Below are 20,685 nucleotides of genomic sequence, written 5' to 3' on the forward strand. Positions count from 1 at the left end.
GTGACAATCCCAGAAATCTTTGCGCGAACACAAGGATCCGATTGAAGGCAACTCTTCACTCTCTTTTACGGGGGTGTAACTTAGGGGGTGAGGGGTGAGAATAGGTGATAGTGGGTAGGGGGTGAGGAGTACAATGTGCGATCCACGTGAAGCAAACTCATATTGCTCGATACAGTGAGAACTTCAACTTTATTGACTGGTTAAAAGTAAAATAGTCTAAGTTTGTATTGCTTTTTTGTGTTGAGACGTGTCAAGATCTTTGAAAGCGAAATTTGCTTGGGGCAGGTTCACTACAGCTCCAACCAAACGATTTAATATTGTCACATATGCGTAAAAGTGTAAGACTGAAACAAAAAAACTCATCCAACATAACTTGGACGCACAACATTGTAACTTTGTGGATTAACCAGGGTTATTAATTTCGAAACACCAGGGCTTTGGATAGTTTGTTGATGATACTAGGAGGTTAATGTCGCTATTTTCTAGACAAACGTTGTTTTCTTTAAGATATGAATCGCCAAATTATAACAAACTGTAAGCAAAATTCTGGATAAACTTCAAGAGTAATTAACGAATTTACCATACTGGTTTTTGAAAAACCGTGCCCTAGGCTTCTTTGCAGCAAATACAGGACGCGACATCGTAACTTTAGACAACGAGCCGAAGATTCCAAGTGTCTAGCATCGTGACACCCTCCCCCCGGAATAGATATCCCGGTAACTCATTCATCATGTGACCATATGCTAACGCGGTATGAAATGGGTAAACAAGAATTCAAAAATAGATGGATGCCCAGGGATGTTTCCTCGAGCTGGAAAAACAAACTGGGTATGGGCGCATGATCTTTAAATATTGCAAAAAAAAACCCAAACAAACAAACAAACAAACAAACAAACGCATAAAACGAACACAAAAGGGAAGTGAATGTATTTAAAAGAGAGAGTTTGGCACTTTCTTGATTATAGGTTAGATTAAAGCTATATTTTGCACATTTCACTTTTTCAATTACAACAAAGATGTCATTCCCCTTCTCTTTCGTCAAACCTAAGAAAATTCAAAGTAAAATGCAAAATTATAAAAAATTAGCAGAAAAATCAAATAGTTTCAAAACGAATAAGAGCGTAACAAACATAACTATGTGTCAAATCGTATATTAATTGCAAACGATTGAAATCTTTGGGCCGGTTATTTAAACAAAGTTTGGCCGTTGTTTGACAAAACTGCAATCTAACCTATCTTGAATTTGGCTGATTCTTTTAGGTGAGGGTCGAAAGCTAAATTATTATTCAACATTATTTAATAACAACAACTCTCTTCTAGAGAATATTTAAGGCCCACTTGTCACGTAAAACCGCCGTTTGGCTTAGAACTAGTGTCATTCAGTAACCGGCTCTTAAAGTTTAAAGAATAGTCTAAAATGATAACTTCGCACGGATTGAGTTACATTGTTTGTTTAGCAGTAGTTTCAGTTCTTTGCTAAAAAGCATATCAAAAATAAGACACTCAAGTTTGTTTTGGCAATTTCCTAGGATGTTCAAACTCCGTGAGATGTCAGTCGTCCGGTTCCATGTCATGCTCCTTTATGAGATGGTCTCCGATCACCGATCCCGTTTGTGATCCTCAATGCGTTGATTTAAGTACTGTCATGTGTATCCGAAAATAAAGTGCATCATACAGATCACGCATGAAAAAAGAAAAATAAACAACAGATTGCTGACACATAAAGAGCGGTTCCTCTTCCTTCAATCTGATCTCCTTCTTTATCTCAGTTTCGACTTGTCTTAACCGGGCTGATTTCTGTGTTCATCTTGCAATTGAGATCTACAAGTCGTCTTCTTTCCGAGTTTGCCGACTTCTCAATGTTCCTTGTAGGGAAAACACGATTCTGGGAACTTCTTACTTCTCAGTCGCTTGAGCACGAGATGCATCTGATATCATTATATCAATAAAATGATGAATGGTAGATTGCACAAGTTTTTCCGGGTAGCGCAACTGAGAAAAGGTCTGGAAATATTCAGAAACAGTTGCCGACGGGCACCGTACCGTTATTAGCTTATCGTAAATATTTTTAACGGGCGCTGTTGAAAACAATGCCCAACCGTGCATTCAAAGTTTCACTCATTTGCGTACTTTTCCATTTTGGGGAAAACTTTCCGCTGCCACCCCTTATGAGTCAGCAACAGGTTGATGTGACCTGTGTGATGCATATGATGCTGGCTTTGTCAAATACTCATGCCAAATTATTCAGGAACTCAAAGGGTCGGTGATTGGAGACCAGCTCAGAAAACGACATGGCATGGAGCCGGGGAACATCAAGCGAAGTTTGAACATTTTAAGAAAGTGCGAGAACAACCTTGTCTGTCTTATTTTTGAAATGCTTTTGGAGTAACTGCAGAATACCCTGCCACTTTGGTCCACGTCATTTACATGTGTCGCGAGGCTTCAAGAACGAGGCATAACACAATGGATGCTATTCTTATTCAATGACATGTAAATGAGTGGCAGGGTATTCAGCAGTTTAGCCATGCTTTTTAACCACCGCTAAACAAACAGTGTAGCTCAAGCACCGCAAAATTATATTTCACTATTCTTGTACCTTATAAATATTTTGATTAGTTGTAATCATACAATTTTAACAAACCGTAATGCCTCTTGCATTCTCATCTGTTTTTAATAGCATTATATTTACACGTCAATTGTTCGTAAACATAACTTGTCATATTTTAATAGACCCTGATAAAGGAAATCGGAGAGGTCGAAACGTCTTTCCTTTTCATCGCTAGTTTTTATTATGTTTAAGAATATGTCTTTTTCAACGAAAGAACTCGCTATACCCGAATATTTGCATCGGAAACAGTGAAGGAAGCTGGTGGTTACAACTCTTCGGGCCGTTTATTCAGTTTCAACAAAGTTTAGCCGAGGTTTAACAAAACCGCGTTCTAAACTATCTAGAATTATGCTGAATCTTTTATCTGAACATTCGGTTCGTGAACAGTGTCAAGAGGGCCGAAAGCTAGCAATGAAGGGCATTTATTTAATAAAAACAACCCTCCCCACAAAGATTACGAAAGGCCCTCTGATTGCGTAAAACAGCGGTTTGGGTCTGACCTCGTGTAAATAACCGGCCCCTTGTGTTTCTTTACTTCTATAGCAGATTGAAACTAATATTACTATGTAAGCGACAACTGTTGTCAAAGCACAACTGAATCAAGTTAAGTCAACAAGAATGGCCTAATGTCACAATCTCTTTGTTTTCCGTAAGAACCCTCTGTCACACTTTAAGTTAAGGAACAGAGGAGGAGAAGAAAATTTAATATAGGCCTTTTTCATATGGCCACCCTTGTGTAGCGTATGTGCAGCTGTTGAAATAATCCGTTGAGGGACAAATCAAAGAGGGTCATTGAAAAATAAGCAAAACTGTAGAGATAACAATTCTGACTTGTTACTTAATTCAGGTTTGAGTTAATCAAATCCCTGATATGATTGCTTCAATTAAAATAAACTCTGTCAGTGTCGTTGCTATTTTACTTCAACAATAATCTATTTTCTCTTTATCCGTTTGGTAAGTTTTGCATTTTTTACTCTATAATTCATAATAACCAAAGTCCCTCCAAATACTTTTGTATTTAGATGATATAGCTTGACAAACCAACTCCATTGTCTCCATTGGAGATTTTAATTCGCCGATCAGGACTGTCGGCGAAATCGAAAGGGACAGACAACGGCTGAGATAGCAGTCTTTGCCGATTGCCCCATCGGGTGTATGAAAACACCGATTACAGGTAGATAATGATAGTGATCCGATATGACATGTATGGCGTGCTTTTTTTTACTTTTCCTTAAGCATTAGCACAGGAAAAGTGGGTGAGAACCGACAGGAAGTAAATGCAAGCACGAGAAAGAGAAATAGACCAAATAGAGCAGGCCCCGGTTGTTCGAAGGTCGGATAACGCTATCCGCAGGATAGATCTCGATCCGGTGGATGACGCCATATGTTTTGCTATCACTTATCTGCTGGATGGCGATTTATCCGTCGATAGCTTTATCCGCTCTTTATACAGCTGAGCCCAGTGAGCCTCTCTGCCCAGCTGACGCTTAATCTTAATCTTACTTTAGAGCTTCAACTTATCTCGCGAGCACAAAACAGGATTAAAATCGTCAAAGGAACGTCACGAATTCTCATGGGTAACGGATTCTTCAGCCGGTGTACTTTGTTGCCATGGATACGACTGTCCTGGAGGTGGAAACTGTGGAATCTGTTCCTTACCAGGGTAGGGTGGTGGCGATTCTAACGGGTATGGGTAATCAGGGGGTGGTATATCTGCGTTTGTTGAAACTGGAGCGTGACTTACTTGAGGGGTTGTGGTGTCAACAGGTTCAGACGGAGTACGGCGTGATACTATAGCCATTGGAAACCTCTCCGCTGCCTCTCTGTTTCGCCTTTTAATTAGTTTAGCCAAGCAAACGTAAAGGAATATCAGTGCAAAAAACACTGCGACAGTTACAATAATGGCTGTCATCCAAGCAGGAGACTCTAAAGAGAAAAAGAGAAACAAAAGTCAAACAAGCAGAGTTATCTGAAGCAAGGGTCGTTTCCACGTGGCGTTGAAAAGATAGTCGTGTTGATGGTGCATGAGACGTGCTACAACAGATTCAACCTCTAATTTTTAAAACAAAGGTAGACAACCTGAACTTGATACGGCCTTGAAGGTGGCTTTGAATCCTCTGTGTGGTTTTCTACCCGCATAATCTGTGGCAGAGTAGAACTCAACCCACATATAACGATTACGGTGACTTGAACGAACGTTTTCGGGAATTGTTGTTCCACAGTATGTTCCCAAAGATGTGCCAGACAATGGCATTCCATCTCCAACTTCCACATAATCTCTGCAACCAGGATCCAACTGAAATCTCTCGAAGATGAGTTCAACGCTTTGTCCCTCGGGTACAGTGATGAGCCATTCACAAAATAAACCCGGTGGGTAGTAGGTCAACGGACTCTCTAGAATCCCTTCTGATCCGGTCAACCACAAATCAAAGTTGTGGACGTTATCCGGGTAACATAACTCGCTGGAATTTAAGGCTTTAGTTTTCGCTACGGAGTCAGAAAACAATCTCAAGTAAATTCCTTGAAGTGATCCCACGGGGGAAGGGGAAGGGGAATTGGCTTCGGAGAGATTCAGGTGGGGCTGTTCCACCGAGTCTATCAAAATCTGACGTGAAAAAGGTAACTGTTTATGGCAAGATGGCGGCTAAAAGACATCGGAAAGCCATGCTTGGCATAATGAGATACTATTTTTAGAACATACTTTAACAAGTCGTGAATGCCTTACATGTGGATCATCACAAGTTCAAAACCAGTTGAAATTGTGTCAGTTATCGACCACTCTACCTGATTCTTGCGTCATCATTCAGAAATTACATACCACAAAAAATCTAACCAAATTCAAAATACTTAATTTTGATGGGGTAGTACATAACAGTTTCGTTTTATTTACTCTGTTTCACTCGTGCTGATAACCTCTAAGGTATTGTCAAACAACACCCTGTCAAATCAGTCGTGATGAAGAACGCTTTTCACGCTTGCCTTGAACTTGCCTTTTCTACCACCTAATCTTAAAATATTTTGAAATAAAATTTCTTTGGCTGATTGGAAATGAGGGATGTTACGAATGAGCGGCAAGGTGTTTAAGGGGAGACACCGACTACCCCGAAAACGAAGAAACAGGAATGCTTTCACTTACTTGTTGGTTCATGAAGCGCTGTATATGTTGCTTTGAATCCCCTCAAAGATGATCTGATTGGACCAGACCTGAAAAGAACCATCATGTAACGACCGGTAGAGGATATGTTATCGGGGGTACCAGAACCGCACATTTTTCCTTCGCTATCACCACCGATGTACTTCCCATCGAAAACTTCTACATAATCTGCATCACATCCTCCTGAGATGCCCTCCATTTGAAAGGTGTCAAAGCTGAGTTTCACAAAGTACCCTTCTGGTACAGCTATGAGCCAATTACAGCTGGAGTGGGAGAGATACCCTTCTCCTCCCTCTGGGCTTTGAAGAGTTCCATTGTAACCAGATAATTTCAGGTTGTTGTTGTAAATGTTGCCCGGAAAACATCTCTGCTCGGAACTTCCGGCTGGGAAGAAAGATGCATCACACAAATTAACCTACCATTCTTCAGGGAGGTGTTTGGCAGGCTCTCTACAGAGTTTAAACCCTTTTGAGCTTTAAAATACTTATATGAATACTAGGGCCCGACTGGCGACACCAAAGGTGATAACGAAACATCATTTTTTGATGAAGTACTACAGCGTCCTCAGAGATTCAAGTTATTCACCACATATTTGATAAATTCAAAGTGAAAAGAGGAGTACGAAGGGCTAACGCTCGAAACGTCAGCTTTTTTACTCTTTACGGTGGCTAATTTACGTTTTCAACCCAGTTGTTAACACTAAATTACCTTCTATACTCTGGAAACAGTCTTGGTCCAGGGCCATGGACTAAATTCAGTTACACAGGAAAACTTCGAGACAACCAAGCTTAAATGTTATTTTTCCTACGGTATAATTTAACCGAAAAAAGATTCTATACTCCTACAAACTCAGCTACTTTATTAAACAACGTGTAATGGATCTTACTAAGTAGGGACACCTGTGGCTATTACAATAGTTATCTTCTAAAACACTTACTTGAGCCCATTATGGACCATATCTTAGTTTACCACTGACACACACTCACTGCTGCCTCCAAATCTTCTTTAAATGAACAATCTTCCACAGTATCTCTCTCTCCCTCTATCTCTCTCGGTATAGCTTTCCAGACAGTCGGGCACTCCCAACAAGAACAACTAATTAAACGACTGAGTCCTTGGATACATTTACAAAGTATTCTGGGACATTTCCTAAGCTTACAAAACAAGTCTAACATCATAACTTCATAACCTAATATATTGTTCTCGAAAGTTCCATAGCCAGACAGTAGAAAGTTCGTGTATGCATGTCAGCGTGACTAGGCATTCTAGAAATTTCTAGAAACTTATTTTTTTTAGTCACTATCCATAACACCTTACCGTCCTAATATGCAATTTGAGCAAAAGTGTCTTTAGGAACAAAAAGTCTTGGAGATGTCATAATCAGTAGTACTTCAAGCCTTTTCCCCTTTCATTTTCCAATAATAGCTATCTCTGAAACTACCTATTTAACCCCACAGTTGATGTGGAAGGCGCACCTAAGCACCAGGCAAGCGAGGATCAGCGATAAATCCCAATTTGCTCCTACTTTTTCACGACAAATTAAAAACATTGAAAAAGCTAACGAAAAAGCTTTACGCCTTAAAAATCATTGGTCTGTTGATAAATAAAATCATAATGTACTTACGCGGTTCCACAGCCTCAAAATGTGCTTTAAATCCAGTATGATACCAAGAGTCCAGAGTGGATTGAAACTTTATCCACATGTACCCCTCAGTCGAGTACACCGCTGACTCACTACTAAATAAGTTGTATCCGTGGTAAACAGCTACCTCTTCACTAGACGACTCTCGCCCATCAAGTATTCGCACGTTGTCCTCCCCGGGATCAAGATCAAATTTATCAAATGTTAGCTTCACTCTTTTGTTAGCAGGAACGGAAATCACCCAAATACAAATGACATTTTTCGGATAAGGAGTAGGATAGAATGGGGAGAAGAGGGTACCAGAGGAACCAGTAAGGTTACTACGCTCGGCATTCCCTTCTAACAATTGGCATGCTCCAAAGGCTTCCTCTGCAATTGAATGCATCAATAAGAACGTTGCAGCTCGATCTCAGACATTCATTCGCAATCCTTGTCGATATTTACCAACCTCACACATCCTTATTCCGGTATAATTAATTCTTAGGTCTTTGCTGCTCCCTTCCCCCCCCCTCCCCCCACCCCGCCGGGAAAAAAATTGATAAAGAGCTCAGTGCTTCTTTAATACGTTTCTCTTCTTCACCAAAATATGCGGAACATAAGAAAGTGACTCTTTTCACTGATCATGGTGTTGTGAATAATGCCATCAGACTTTCCCCTAAGCCTTAAAGTACATTTTCAACACCCGTAAGGATTCAATAGTCAAACCACGGAAAGACAAACTCCGCAAACTTACGCAAGAAGAACTTAAACGATCCCATCTCCTCACCCCCTCCCCCTCCCTAGGCCCCTTAGGCCAACTGAGTTTCAGAGTAAACCCAAGAATGCCCAAATAACGTTACCTCTGACCACGGCTGAAAAGTTTAAACTAAAACTGCCTGCTTCCAAATACCATTTTTCTTCCACAGAAAAATCAACAAACATGTGGCGGCCTGAAGAATATATCACATCAGGTTTGACCGTTCCGGAATATGATTTTCCAAGACGCGTTGATGCTGAATTGATACCATCATAAAAAGTGAGTCTATCAGCTTTTTGAAGATTGAAGTGATTAAAAGTAACTTTCAATACATATGCTCCACCAGTGGAAAGGTCATCCGGTACTTTGAGTATCCATCTGCACCTCCATGGCAACAAACTGGCAGGAGGCAAGAGAGGATAGCCTGGACTCGTCAGTGTCTTCTTATCTGATATAGAAGCAGCAAGTGCTTCACCGTAGTAAGGACAAACTAAAAAGTACAAATACAACGAATGGTTTGCACCCAAGAGTAACAATGTGAGAGAAGTCCTGAGAAGGACCATTGTTCATAATACTGACTAATGTTTCAGAGTGCAATGCTGTAACCGCGGCTATTAAAGAAAGTCTCTGGAAAGCTAGTTCACTCCTTTGGAACAGAACCCCACGCCAAATGTCAACGACTACATCACAAATAAAATCAATAGAACGACCAAATATTACTGACAGCACAAGCTGACCAATCACATCAACCTAACGCCATTTGAGTCTTACAACCAATAAGATCACGGCAAAATTGACCAATCAGTTCACAAGAACCAGACTCATGAAACTCAACAGACAACGATACTTCACCTGGCTCTGATGATGACTTCTGCTAAGGTGGTGAAATCTCTCTAGAGAGAGGAGAAAACCACCCTACCATCAACCTGAAAATAGGGCAAATGCAAGGAATTTTCCCTCAAGAAATATACCTCATTTAAGAAAAAAATAAGGTGCTTTGAAGAAAAATTCTCTGCTCAAGAGAGGAGATATCTTATGTTGACTAAACAAAAACAAAAAAACTAGCCTCCTTCATCCACAATGGCTTAATTTCCATAGTTGCACACTTATTTACTTACTTAGTTTATTCTCTGCTGTGAAATCAGCCTTAAATCCTTTGTGATATCGATACGAGGAGTGGGAGGAATCTGATCTGAATCGCACCAGCATGTACCGACTTCTCGAGCGGATTATCCCTGGATTTGACTCACCACACAACTTTCCTTTGGCCTTACTGTCACTTCTGTTCCCTTCAAGTACCTCTACATAATCACCATAGCAACGCCATAAAGGAAAACCTGCACCCACAGACTCCATATCGAATAGCTCGAAGCTGAGTTTTACAATGTTCCCTTCTGGTACTGTAATGAGCCAGTCACAGCTCATTCCCGGATAATATTGGGAGTGATAAGGATCTCTTGGACTCTCAAACGTTCCATTAAGGCCACTTAGGTTGAGGTTGTTGTTGTTAGTGTTTCCTGGCAAACATCTGTTCTTAGGACTTGCAGCTGTGAAGAGACCATACACATTTCCTGTAAACAACTTAATCATTATAATGTGTTTTGTCCTTTTAAATTAGATCCACTTGAGATTTTAGGTATTCATTGGGTCTTTTCAACTCAGGCATATGGGACCCATACAATACCTTTGCATAGCAACAAGAGTCTATATCTTCCCTTGAGAAAAAAATTAGCAATATCAGTTTCTTCCTCTCCCCTTCAAACATACATGTCCAATACTTTTGAAATTCAATGCAATTCATACAATCCATACCACAAAATGACTATAAGAAGCTTGGGGGCAAAAACTGAAAAACTAAAAAACCCAACAGGACATGCAGTACAAAAACTTTATCATAATAATTTTTCATTTGACAGACACAACAGTAAATATGACCATACTGTCACGATGGAAATTAAAGTACGGGCAACCCATGACAAATAAACACAAAAATACCTACTGTCTTCTGCATAACCAAAGAAGTCACAAAATAGCACTAACAAACCTACACAAACTCAGGCCACAGCAGACCAGATGCTGGTCATTGAAATAGGTCTAGAGCTTCTCACCTATGCTTTAGAAAGACTAGCAGATATCTGTTTTTATCTAATTCTTTCTACATCTAATAAGACGTTAGAATGTAAAGAAGAGGGCACCTTTACAGAACCAGTGAGCTATAAACAAAACTTGAATCATTAAACTCTCTCTTAAATTTAACTATATTCATTATTGTTCTTATCATTTATTCTCTGTTTTTAATATGAAGATACTCAGGCACTGACTGATATGTAGGGTAATAAGTATTATCAATGGGATAGATAACATAAATTGGCCACCATAAAGAGTCACAAAACTGACGTTTTGAGCATAAGCCCTCCATCAGGGCATTAGCCCTTCCCTTTGAGGAATGGGTAACACTCAAAATGTCAGCTTTTAAACTCTTTACAGTTGCCAATTTATGTTATCAGCTCAGATGATACCATGTTATACTCTCCCACCGACCCAGCACCACAGTTTCTTTAGAAACTTACTCCCTTTAATCACTGACTGATATTTATCCTTTTGTGCTGAAACCAGAGTTCCACTTATTAATCACACCTCTATTATAAGACGCAACAATCAAATGAATTTAATTAATGTCACTTACTAGTATTTTGTGCAAATGTAGTCTCAATTGCTGCCCATGATAACAAAAACAGACCTGAATAGGTATGAAATAGAAATGAATTTTTAATCAGCAGCAACTAGAGAACAAATCTGCAATTAGATTGACTATAAGACGATAGAACAAACACTGTATAAACATATTAAATGCAATCAACTTTTTGTTTGGTTTGTACCCATTTACCAGACTGAGTGTTTTTTTTAAAATCTATTTTAAAGAAGACTCATTTGATTACAGAGTTGGACGGAGAAGCATGGACACAAGGGCATAGCTAACACTCAACTCTCAATACTTTTAGATAAAAAACCAACAAACATCAAAACTCTGATCATACAGCCCTAATGTTGCCAAGAAAATTCTATCTTGTTCCCAACAAAGTTGAGTCATGATAATGGGATGGTCAATAAAATTTATTTGCAAAATAAGGAAATAACTTGATTATTATTTTGTTTATGCACAAAAGAAAGGTTTAAGATGGAGTTGGTCATATACTGGGGTTATCAACTAGACAGGTTATCAACTAGATAGTGGTATACATGTAAATACTACACATACAGTCAAACTGGAATAAAGCAGCACTGTATTAAGCAGTCACCCTGTATTAAGTGGTCAATAGTTAAAGTCCCAAAATTCTTTCTCCTCAAACACCTTAATTTTCACCTCTAAAACCCTTTACCTCCCATGAGTGACTCAGAGAATTTCTCCTTACAATATCTATACAATATCAAGCATAGAAGTGATAAGAATGAAGTAAAATATGAATTAGGGCATTAGTAGTTGATCCAATATCAGACTTTCCAAATTGACATCATAAGAATTGTATGGCAGACAATAAGGAGAATTATTAATGATATCTTTGGAGTTGAAGGGTTAAACATTACCTCTATTAAGCAGTCATATAACCACCCTTAACTCTAAAACCAGAACCACTCAATTGAAACTAAAAACAAGTTTTCAAGTATATTTTGTCCATGTTTATCCCCAGAAATCAACACCAGTAGTATTTGTGGGTGAATTTCGTACATTAAATGTTCACATATGGCATAAAATGGCATTTTTTTTTTTACCATACCCTTATTCTGTGGAACCTGTATTAAATGGTCAACCTGCATGAAGTGATCACCAAGCCATACCCAAGGGATAACTGCTAATACAGGTTTGACTTTAGTAGGAAATCACATAGTTATAGTAATTGATGGTAGAGCTGTCAAGAATGAGATTTGGGAACAGTCTCAAGCGGCATTGGTAAATGATTTCCAAAACGCTGTGCTAAGAAAGATTGATATGTAACGTATTACAACAGGTGCCATTGAGGAGTCCGCTGTCTTATGATTAAAAAAAACACTGACATTCTGCAAATTAATAAATAGCAACTTAGGAATAATTAATCAATCAGGTGAAAGTAGTATAGGAAAATGAACTGAAAAAGTACTACCAAGAGACAATCCGCCCGAAGTCGATCCGCCCGAGAATGGACTTCGATCTGCCCGACGAATAAACAATGCATTAAATACAAAGATTAAGCTGTTATTCCATTTTTAAAATTTCTTTTAGTAAATGTTTGTAGATATTTGTTGACCGTATTACCAAAACAACTGCTCATTCAACCGCTGAAATATCTAACTTTTTCGGAACGTCAGCGATCAAAAGCGAAATCATTGTTACGTAATAGACACATCGAGGCCAAAGTTTTGAGAAAAAAAGTCAGTTGTGATGTCAGTTGAATAATGATTGTTACGTAATAGACACATCGAGGCCAAATTTTTGAGGAAAAAAGTCAGTTGTTGTGTCAGTTGAATAAAATGTCTGGTTTTGTAAGATATTTCACTGAAAATGCTACTACCACGGAAACGAAATGATTCTACGGGCTTGAAAATGGGATACCAAATTTGTTTAAGTAATGCTTTTTATGGCAGTCATGCAAACAGTGAACGGAACGTAGCCGAGACGAATTTTACCGCCGAGTCAGTATACAACTCAGAAAAAAATATTAAACCATTTATGTTGTATTTCGTTACAAAAACTCATAACACACTAGTTTTATTTAAAATACCATTTTAAAGAACTCTACACAACTCATAGATAAGACGACATATGCATCGGGCACAATGACTTCGAAGTTTGGGCCGAGAAAGGTCTCGGGCGGTTAACTCTCGGGCGGAACGACCGGATACCGCCTAATCTGTGTACTAAAATGGTGCTGTTCTGTTTTCTCGTGTTACATGCGGATGAACGATGGCTTCGATGTCAAAATTCAAATTTTCTAGTCTATCTGATGAAGATCTGAAAATGCAGCTCAAGTAAAATAATGAGGTAAAGTTTCCGCACAGCCCCATCCTACATTATGCATTCAGTTCTTGGATAGAGAAAACAATTACAAAAACAATACATTGCCATCGGGAAAACAGATTTGTTTTACAATAGTATGGGGCTGTGCGGAAATTTTACCCAGCTGTGGATAAGTAAGTTGTAATCGTGCGAAAAGTCAAATATTAACACCTCAGTCACGAAATAGTTCTAGCTAAAAATTATCACAATGGAATAACAATATAAGTCTTAACAAGGAACCAATTTAAAAAAAATTTACCTAATATTTCCACGAGGCGCATCATCTCGACGGGGGAAACAAGTTCTTTGGGGTTTGAACGAGGTTCCGAGCGAACTGTGCAGATTCTTTGTCACGAATCCTTACAGTCTTCAATCCAGCCCGTGGGGGGATGAGCGAGGTGAGCGAAGATATCCTTCCCCCCACCACAAAAAAATTGCCGCTCACGCATAGCAGCAGCACCGACCAATCCAAATCAAGCGTGTCAATCTGGATTCGACGTTTCCGTTCGTGTCGCGTTGGATGCGTTGGATGCGTTTAATGCCATTTCCCGGCCGCATTCCGCCTCAAGCGAGTAGCGAGAGTGGTGTTCGTCTGTTAGGGCCTGTTTATATGGAGGTGGGGACCTCAGGTAGGTGAGGTAACCCGCTTGTCCATGTCATTTCTTATTTTTTCTTGATCACGTTTTACATGATAAGTGGGGTGACCCGCCTAACCCTATCAGCCGGGGTGATAATTTGCCATGTAAACGTCTCAAGGTGAGGTAATTCGCCTACCCGGGGTCGCGTTCATGGAAAAAAGCTCAAAAGCGAAACACGCACATGTTTTAAAACTTTGTACATTTCCTAGCCGTCTCATGGCAGAAATCGGCAGAAACCACAACGGACACGCAAGTAGTGTAAAATGTTCACATTTCTGAATATCTAGCGTTGTAAATCGACCAGATTCCTTTCAAACTATTTCGTATAGCGTATTAAGTCAATAGTCCTCGCATAACCTGAAAGCGTCACGCGTTGTGTTATGGATAAATACATACGCGTCGAAGAATTAATCTTTCGTCTTTCTCGAGAAGTGAGCTTGGGACGCCCATGCTCAAACTCCCTAATTGCAAGCGTAACAACAACCTCAAGAAACCTCACCCCAGCAACCCGGGGTCATAAGACTGTATGTAAACGCGTTTTATTTTTCGACAACGGCTAGGCGGGTTACCTCACCTGGGGTCCCCCACTTCCATGTAAACAGGCCCTGAGTCCTTGACCTCAAGCGTCGAGTGAGAGTCGTATCTGTTCGTCCTTTACTTCAAGCGTGGAGCGTCGGTATTGTTCGTCCTTGACCTGAGAAGCGTATAGTCTGAGACTGTTCTCTTTGATCCCGTAGAAGCGTGGAGCGACAGCGTTGTTCGTCCTTCAGTCTTACATACAGTAACATTTTAAGCTATGCACATCAACAAGTGCCTTATTTTTTTTTATTTTATTGTTATTCATTCAAATAACATCTCTAAGTTTTGCATGTTATGATATTAAATAAATAATTGTTGCGTTACATCAATCATTTTGACTGGATCAATACGCATATTTTATAACCTACAGTGATTTTCTCCAGACCGTGAAACAACGATTACAGCATATTACTAAAACTAAACAAAACAATAGGACTAGTATCTCCTGGAATAATCTTGTGTTGGTAACTGTTTCACAGGTTTAGTAAAATCACTCTATTGTTAATGTCAAAACAGAGGGAAAAGCGAGTGGAGCATGGGGGGTGGCCTCATGGACTAAAATTTCAACCCCTCAAAACAAATATTTTCTCCATGTGGGCCCCCAAATCTTTCATTAACCAAATAGCTAAAAATACATCGTCCTCGCCCGCATTTCCTAACCTTTGGTAATTACTAGTTTACCGTTAAATGTTTTAAAAACCGCTTCTTTTTCGTTTAAGTTTTTGATAAACAAATTACGTCCTCAAAGGAGACAAGTCGTTTTCAGCGGAGATGGAATATTTTTTATCCAGCCGTTGCCCTTCGGTGGAATGAAACAAGCCACGAGAAACACGAAGAGATCAGTATGTCCAGTTCCAGAAAAAATCAGTGATTTCTTCGGGTGATCTAACTGACTAATCATGGTAGTTACTGTAACTGCACAATTCCTTCTAATGCTACGCTCAGTAGCCAACGCATCCCACGGAATCGCCTCTAGGCATCTTGTTTGTTGTGGCTGCTGTTGGAGACGAAGCCACGTATGTCGTCGTGAAGAGTTCGTGAGTGGGTGAGTGAGTGAGTGAGTCATTTCAACAATGGATCTTGATTTTGTGCTACTTTTTGTTTGTTTCGTAGTATCTTAGTAAGTTCGACATTTGCACTAGATACTCGTTTGTGCTCTCTTTTTTTGTGAATTTAGGCTTATAACCACTAAGGCATAATGTTTCTAGTTCTTGCCGTGACACTTCAAGGGACAGCGGACTGAAGATGATATAGACATCTCACAATCATTTCAGATTTGCGCGTGATTAAAAACAACACTTTTCCATGTGGTCCGGGGCATTATGAAATTTAGAGGAATTTTTCTTTGAAGAGAGAGCATTTTACCGTTTGAATAAGCGAATTATGCCCAGTAGATGCGAAGACATGATTCTCGCAGTTCTTGCCGTGACACTGCAAGAGACATTGTAGTTATTCCAAAATGTTTACCGACGCGGTCACCGACGCGTAGTTTAAATCAAACTTTTCCTCGCAGAAATATCTCAATGGGTGTGATCTGCATATCATGGAGGCTTTGAGGAAAATATTTTTTTTTGAAACGAGAGCATTTTACCGTTTGAATCAGCGACTTATGTCCAAAAGAGTCGCTAAATCTGCGAAGCGAGCAAGCTGCGAAATTTAGGGCCTGTTTACATAGAGCCGGGGGACCCCAGCTAGGTGAGGTAACCCGCCTAGCCGTGGTCGAAAAATAAAACGCGTTTACATGCACTCTTACAACCTCGGGGTGCTGGGGTGAGGTTTCTTGAGGTTGTAGTTGCGCTTGCAATTAAGGAGTTTGAGTAGAGGCGTCCCAAGCTCAATTTTCGAAAAGGACGAAAGATTAATTCTCGGACACGTGTATTAATTCAGGAAAGCGTCACGCGTTGTGTTACGCGATGTTTGGTTTCGCGAGGAACCGTTGACTTTATAAGTTATACGGAATAGTTTGGGAAACCAATAAAATAAACCAATAAAAATGACCGGGTTACCCTACCTGGCAGACCGGGCAACCCGCCTAGGCGGGTCACCTCACCTATCATGTAAACGTGATCAAAATAAAATAAATTATATGGACAGGCGGGTTACCCCACCTGGGCGGGTTACCTCACCTACCTGGGGTCCTCTACCTCCATGTAAACAGGCCCTTAGGGCCTGTTTAGGGCCTGTTTACATGGAGATGGGGGACCCCAGGTTGGTGAGGTAACCCGCCTGTCCATATAATTTATTTTGTTTTGGTTTATTTCATTTTTATTGGTTTATTTTAGTGGTTTCCCAAACTATTCCGTAAAACTTATTAAGTCAACGGTTCTTCGCGAAACCAAACATGGTTTCTCGCGAAACCAAACACTGCGTAACACAACGCGTAACGCTTTCATGAATAAATACATACGTGCTTTTTAATGTTCTTTACGCCACCGTCGCACCAAAAGGAAAAGACCGTAAATTTTTACGAACTCACGTTTGCACGAAATATTCCCTTAGCAGCAGTTAAACTTCAAGGTCGGCCGAGAAGAGTACACACACAAAAAAGTATTACTCACCAGTTTGCTTTCTAAATGGCGCATTCCATTTGAAACATCTGAAGCAATTTTTAACAGTTCCCTCTCGGACAGTTTCCACCAAACGTTGACATAATTTGTATTGTGCACCGACTAATCCCCAGATTATTTTGAAAGGAACTCTGGAGGTTGATTCTTCTATGAAGTAAAAAAAAATATAAATGATTAATGAAGGGGTTTTTAGTGATTTAAACTTCAAGGGGAAAAACAACCATGCCCATCATTTTCATCTGGGGTTAACCTCACGGTGCCTTACGGGAATTTATTGATTTTTTAGATGAAACATAAATATTGATAAATACATGTACATAAACGGACAAAAATGAAAGCGAATGAGTCAAAAGAGGATAAGGAAACAAAGTAAATGAATAAAGACAATTTTGAACGCTGCAGACAAAGAAAAATTTTTGTTATCCAAAAACTATGCTTTTAGAATCAATTGATGAGGGTGAAGTTTGTGAAATAAGCCATTTCATACTCTAAATTTTCGTTCATCAAATATTATCAATATATTATTAATATTAAACTGAGTTGGAGGACCTGCCTTGTGGCCTATGAACCACACCTGCTCCGTGGTCTGTGGACCACAACTGCCCAGTGGCCTATGGACCACGCCTGCCCTGTGGCCCACGAACCAGAGCTTGTCACGGTTTCTTGTTCACAAAGCTACCGAGACTAACACTAGGACTCAGGTCCTGGATGCAGTACTCGCCCATTTCAGGTAACCCACAGCATGCAATTTATCAGGTTCCCATTGGCACTGAAAGAGTCAAGAGTCGTGCTGGTATAACTCAGCACAAATACACACAACTAGAGTTCATAAACTAATTATAAACACTTTATTATCTCTTGAGCCAGTAGGGTCCAGTCTCCATCCCACTCTGATCACTTCCACTCTCTCTTTCCTTTACTACTCACCATGGTGGTAAGAATCATTAAAAAGAAAGGAATTTGAGCAGATACATTTAACCAAACTGGTAGAACAAAAAAATTAAACTCAAATAGAAGCCCCTTAAAATTTAGCCGCAGAATCAACAGTGGTACAGTTCATCTTCCCAGAGCCTTTCACAAGAAAAGTGAGTGCATACCTGTGGTCATTCTCCCAGCTTGTGTTGGGGAAGACATAGTATGTGAAACTTGATTTTCCACACTCCTGTGCGACGTTACTGGCTCTGTTGTTAGCTCTGAAATGAAAGAGGGAATACGTACAAAGTCAAGGTCATTTTAGTGTGTCTCTTTTTTGCTTTTACCACGTTTTGACGTCATCTGTGATGTATTTCTAAACAGACGCGCGGCACCATGGAATCTCATGATTTGTCAATCAGATTTTGGGGTTAAGAGCACAACCTCTTACTTTCGATTCTAACTATGAAAATTGCTCTATTTGAAGATAAAAGTGTTCCTGTTCGGCGTTCGAGCTTCGCTTGTCTTTTACGGACGCATTTGACTGGAATACGCATAATTTCGAATACACCCTCTGATATTTGCTTTAAGAAGCGTTATCAGAGCGATTGACGAAGGGCTAACTCTCGAAACGTCGGTCTTTAAACTCTTTACGGTGGCCAATTTACGTTTCAACTCGGTTGGTAACACTAAATCACCCTGTTAATAGCTTGTTACATGCGCTTGAAGAGACTAAAGATTAAGTAACCAGTAAAGTTATTTTAGCTCCGTAATAACGGAACGGACTTAAATTTGAGCGCGGCAGCTGTCGAAAACGCACCAACAAACATTTCCTTTTAAATCAACTTTTTTTATTCTAGAAAACCCAAATCTCCACAATTACATCTGCAGGTCAACCAAAGAGCTGAACATATAAGGCGACCTTTTTCCCTAACAAAACAAAGATCAAAATCACGAGTTCACGTGTTTCCGGTCTCTTAGTGAAACACATCAAACGAAATGACTGTCTACAATTCCCGAGAGTAGGCTTAAAGGTTTACATATCATGAAACGCGTTAAAAACTCGTCTGACTATCCCAGAGATTGTAAAAACTGATAAAAATCATTTGGAGAGACCCTTAGACAGTATTGCAACACTAATTAACTCTCGCCGCTCCTGTCATCCAACATACGTGCTTTACTCCCATACCGGAAAGCCGAATCCATATGAAAGCAGCAAATAGTATAACATTAATTCAGTCGAAACTCAGATTATTTATCTTACCATCGTTCCCGTGTACTTGTACGCCAAAACAGAGAAAAAGACCACCAATGATCAAGGTTTGTAAATCTATTGCCATCTTGCAAAGTTAAGTAAGCTCAGTCGAGCATCTACATGATTCGCGAAATCGAAAGCAAAATTTAGTATTTGACTGTCCAAATCACGTCTAAATAGGGCTTTGACAGTTCCTTTTGTCATCGGTTGCTTATTTAAATACCTCAAACTCATTTACATATGTCAGAGCCCTTGAGTAAAGGCATTTGGTTCCCTTCGACAACAATTTCACTCCGGAACTGACGTACGCAGCTGTTGGCTATTTTTGATTGATAGCAACAAACAGTACAGATTAACAACGGCAATGTAATCGGTTTTAAATGAGTACCTGAACCAAATAAGTCTCAGAAGTAACCGGAGTCCCTTGAACTTAAAACTAACTTAAAAGTTCGACTTTGTCACATTTGGTTAACTAATTATTGATCGTTTGGCGCGTGAGGACACATGCAACCTGTTATTTTCCATATGCACATTTCGGAGGTCGTTGACCTCAATCCAGTCGTATATTAGAGCGCGAGCTGAAAACAATAGTAAAATAGAGTCTGATGAGGGTGTGGACAACAAATCGGGAGTGGAAAGGTCAGAAAATGATGTGTGCTACCTCCGTGGGCAATGTACGCTCTTCCTCGCTTTTTTTTTTCTAAAGAACCTTTTTTGTGAGAACGTTCAGGCTGAAATGACATCAAATAGCAAACAAATTGGAAGATACTGTCATTACATCTCTTGAATTCCTTAAAATAAAAATGTCTTGTTAAGTACCTGTGTTAGATCTTCTCGCTTTTTCATCATTTTTAATAGTCTGCTGTACCACAGGGTAGAGAAAATTTGTTACTGTTTAAGACTTTAAAATTCCCTCAAAAGAACGCCTGCTCGTCCATGGAAAATCGGCAAGACTGATAAATATTAACCGACAGAATTCGTTCTGATGTGAGCTATTTAAAGGAAGGAATAGCTATGACTTAAATCATAGATAAGAAGTACCAGAAAAAAATAATCGCATTAGCCCCACTCCATACATTTTAATTATAAAGGCAAACCGATCTCATCTCTTCACCGCCTTCTTGCATCAGTTGACTCAAGTGACTCAAAAATTTTGATGCACGTGCCACACGTGTTTGACGTCATAAAGGCTACTAACGCATTATTTTTACGAATTTTGTTTAAAGCATTGAACCACTTGGAGTATGCTTACCCTTGTCTACTTCTGGATGCTCAAAGTACATCTTATTCTTACTCAATTTCAAATTTCACGGAAAGTTTTCGCAAACTTTCGCAGGCAAAAGCAACTGCGAAATGACGCATCCACCTTTCGCGCGCCGGTTTCATAAACTGAGGACACTGTGACGTTAAGCGCGCAGAACAACCCCCTGACAACGGGATCAGGTCGCGTACTGACCACGTGCAAGTTAAATGATAGTCTGTGCGATGCTTACTCTTGTTTTATGCGCTGCGAAATGTTTTTTTTTTAACTGATCTGTTAGAATACGAACAAGGTAGAGTGC

At 39.7% G+C, this 20,685-nt stretch overlaps 1 protein-coding gene and 1 long non-coding RNA gene across 7 annotated transcripts; both read right to left on the reverse strand.

Moving 5' to 3' along the window:
- Positions 1-2,652: 2,652 nt before the first annotated feature.
- LOC113665758 (bone morphogenetic protein 1-like) lies at positions 2,653-17,038 on the reverse strand. 5 transcript variants are annotated; one of them, XM_089191890.1, is made up of 8 exons: positions 16,948-17,038; positions 10,827-10,880; positions 9,259-9,687; positions 8,244-8,630; positions 7,387-7,773; positions 5,745-6,146; positions 4,688-5,095; positions 2,653-4,534 (listed from the first exon to the last, which is right to left on the reverse strand). In XM_089191890.1, the coding sequence occupies exons 3-8, from the start codon at positions 9,563-9,565 to the stop codon at positions 4,170-4,172; spliced, it is 2,256 nt and encodes a 751-aa protein (XP_089048016.1). In that variant the 5' UTR covers positions 9,566-9,687; positions 10,827-10,880; positions 16,948-17,038; the 3' UTR covers positions 2,653-4,169. The 5 variants fall into 5 exon arrangements, with proteins under 5 accessions (XP_089048016.1, XP_089048014.1, XP_089048013.1 ...); XM_089191888.1 differs by lacking the exon at positions 16,948-17,038 and adding an exon at positions 13,432-13,599 and having other exon boundaries at positions 9,391-9,687; XM_089191887.1 differs by lacking the exon at positions 16,948-17,038 and adding an exon at positions 13,432-13,598.
- A 420-nt stretch (positions 17,039-17,458) lies between these two features.
- Positions 17,459-19,338, reverse strand: LOC149035504 (uncharacterized). 2 transcript variants are annotated; one of them, XR_016182408.1, is made up of 3 exons: positions 19,133-19,338; positions 18,054-18,149; positions 17,459-17,725 (listed from the first exon to the last, which is right to left on the reverse strand). It is a non-coding gene; the product is annotated as an uncharacterized LOC149035504 (long non-coding RNA). The 2 variants fall into 2 exon arrangements; XR_016182407.1 differs by lacking the exon at positions 17,459-17,725 and having other exon boundaries at positions 17,909-18,149.
- Positions 19,339-20,685: the final 1,347 nt, after the last annotated feature.

This window comes from Pocillopora damicornis, chromosome 13 (genome assembly GCF_964200805.1).
Source record: "Pocillopora damicornis chromosome 13, jaPocDami1.2, whole genome shotgun sequence".
Taxonomy (NCBI): Eukaryota; Metazoa; Cnidaria; class Anthozoa; order Scleractinia; family Pocilloporidae; genus Pocillopora; species Pocillopora damicornis.

Excerpts from the sequence above, each read along its gene's own strand:
- LOC113665758 (XM_089191887.1), bottom strand. The coding sequence starts at position 13,456 with ATGATGCGCCTCGTGGAAATATTAG. Across the intron at positions 6,147-7,386 it reads TTTTGAGGCTGTGGAACCGC|CCGGAAGTTCCGAGCAGAGA; the intron begins GTAAGTACATTA and ends CTTTCTTCCCAG. Across the intron at positions 5,096-5,744 it reads AGCGCTTCATGAACCAACAA|CGAAAACTAAAGCCTTAAAT; the intron begins GTAAGTGAAAGC and ends CTGACTCCGTAG.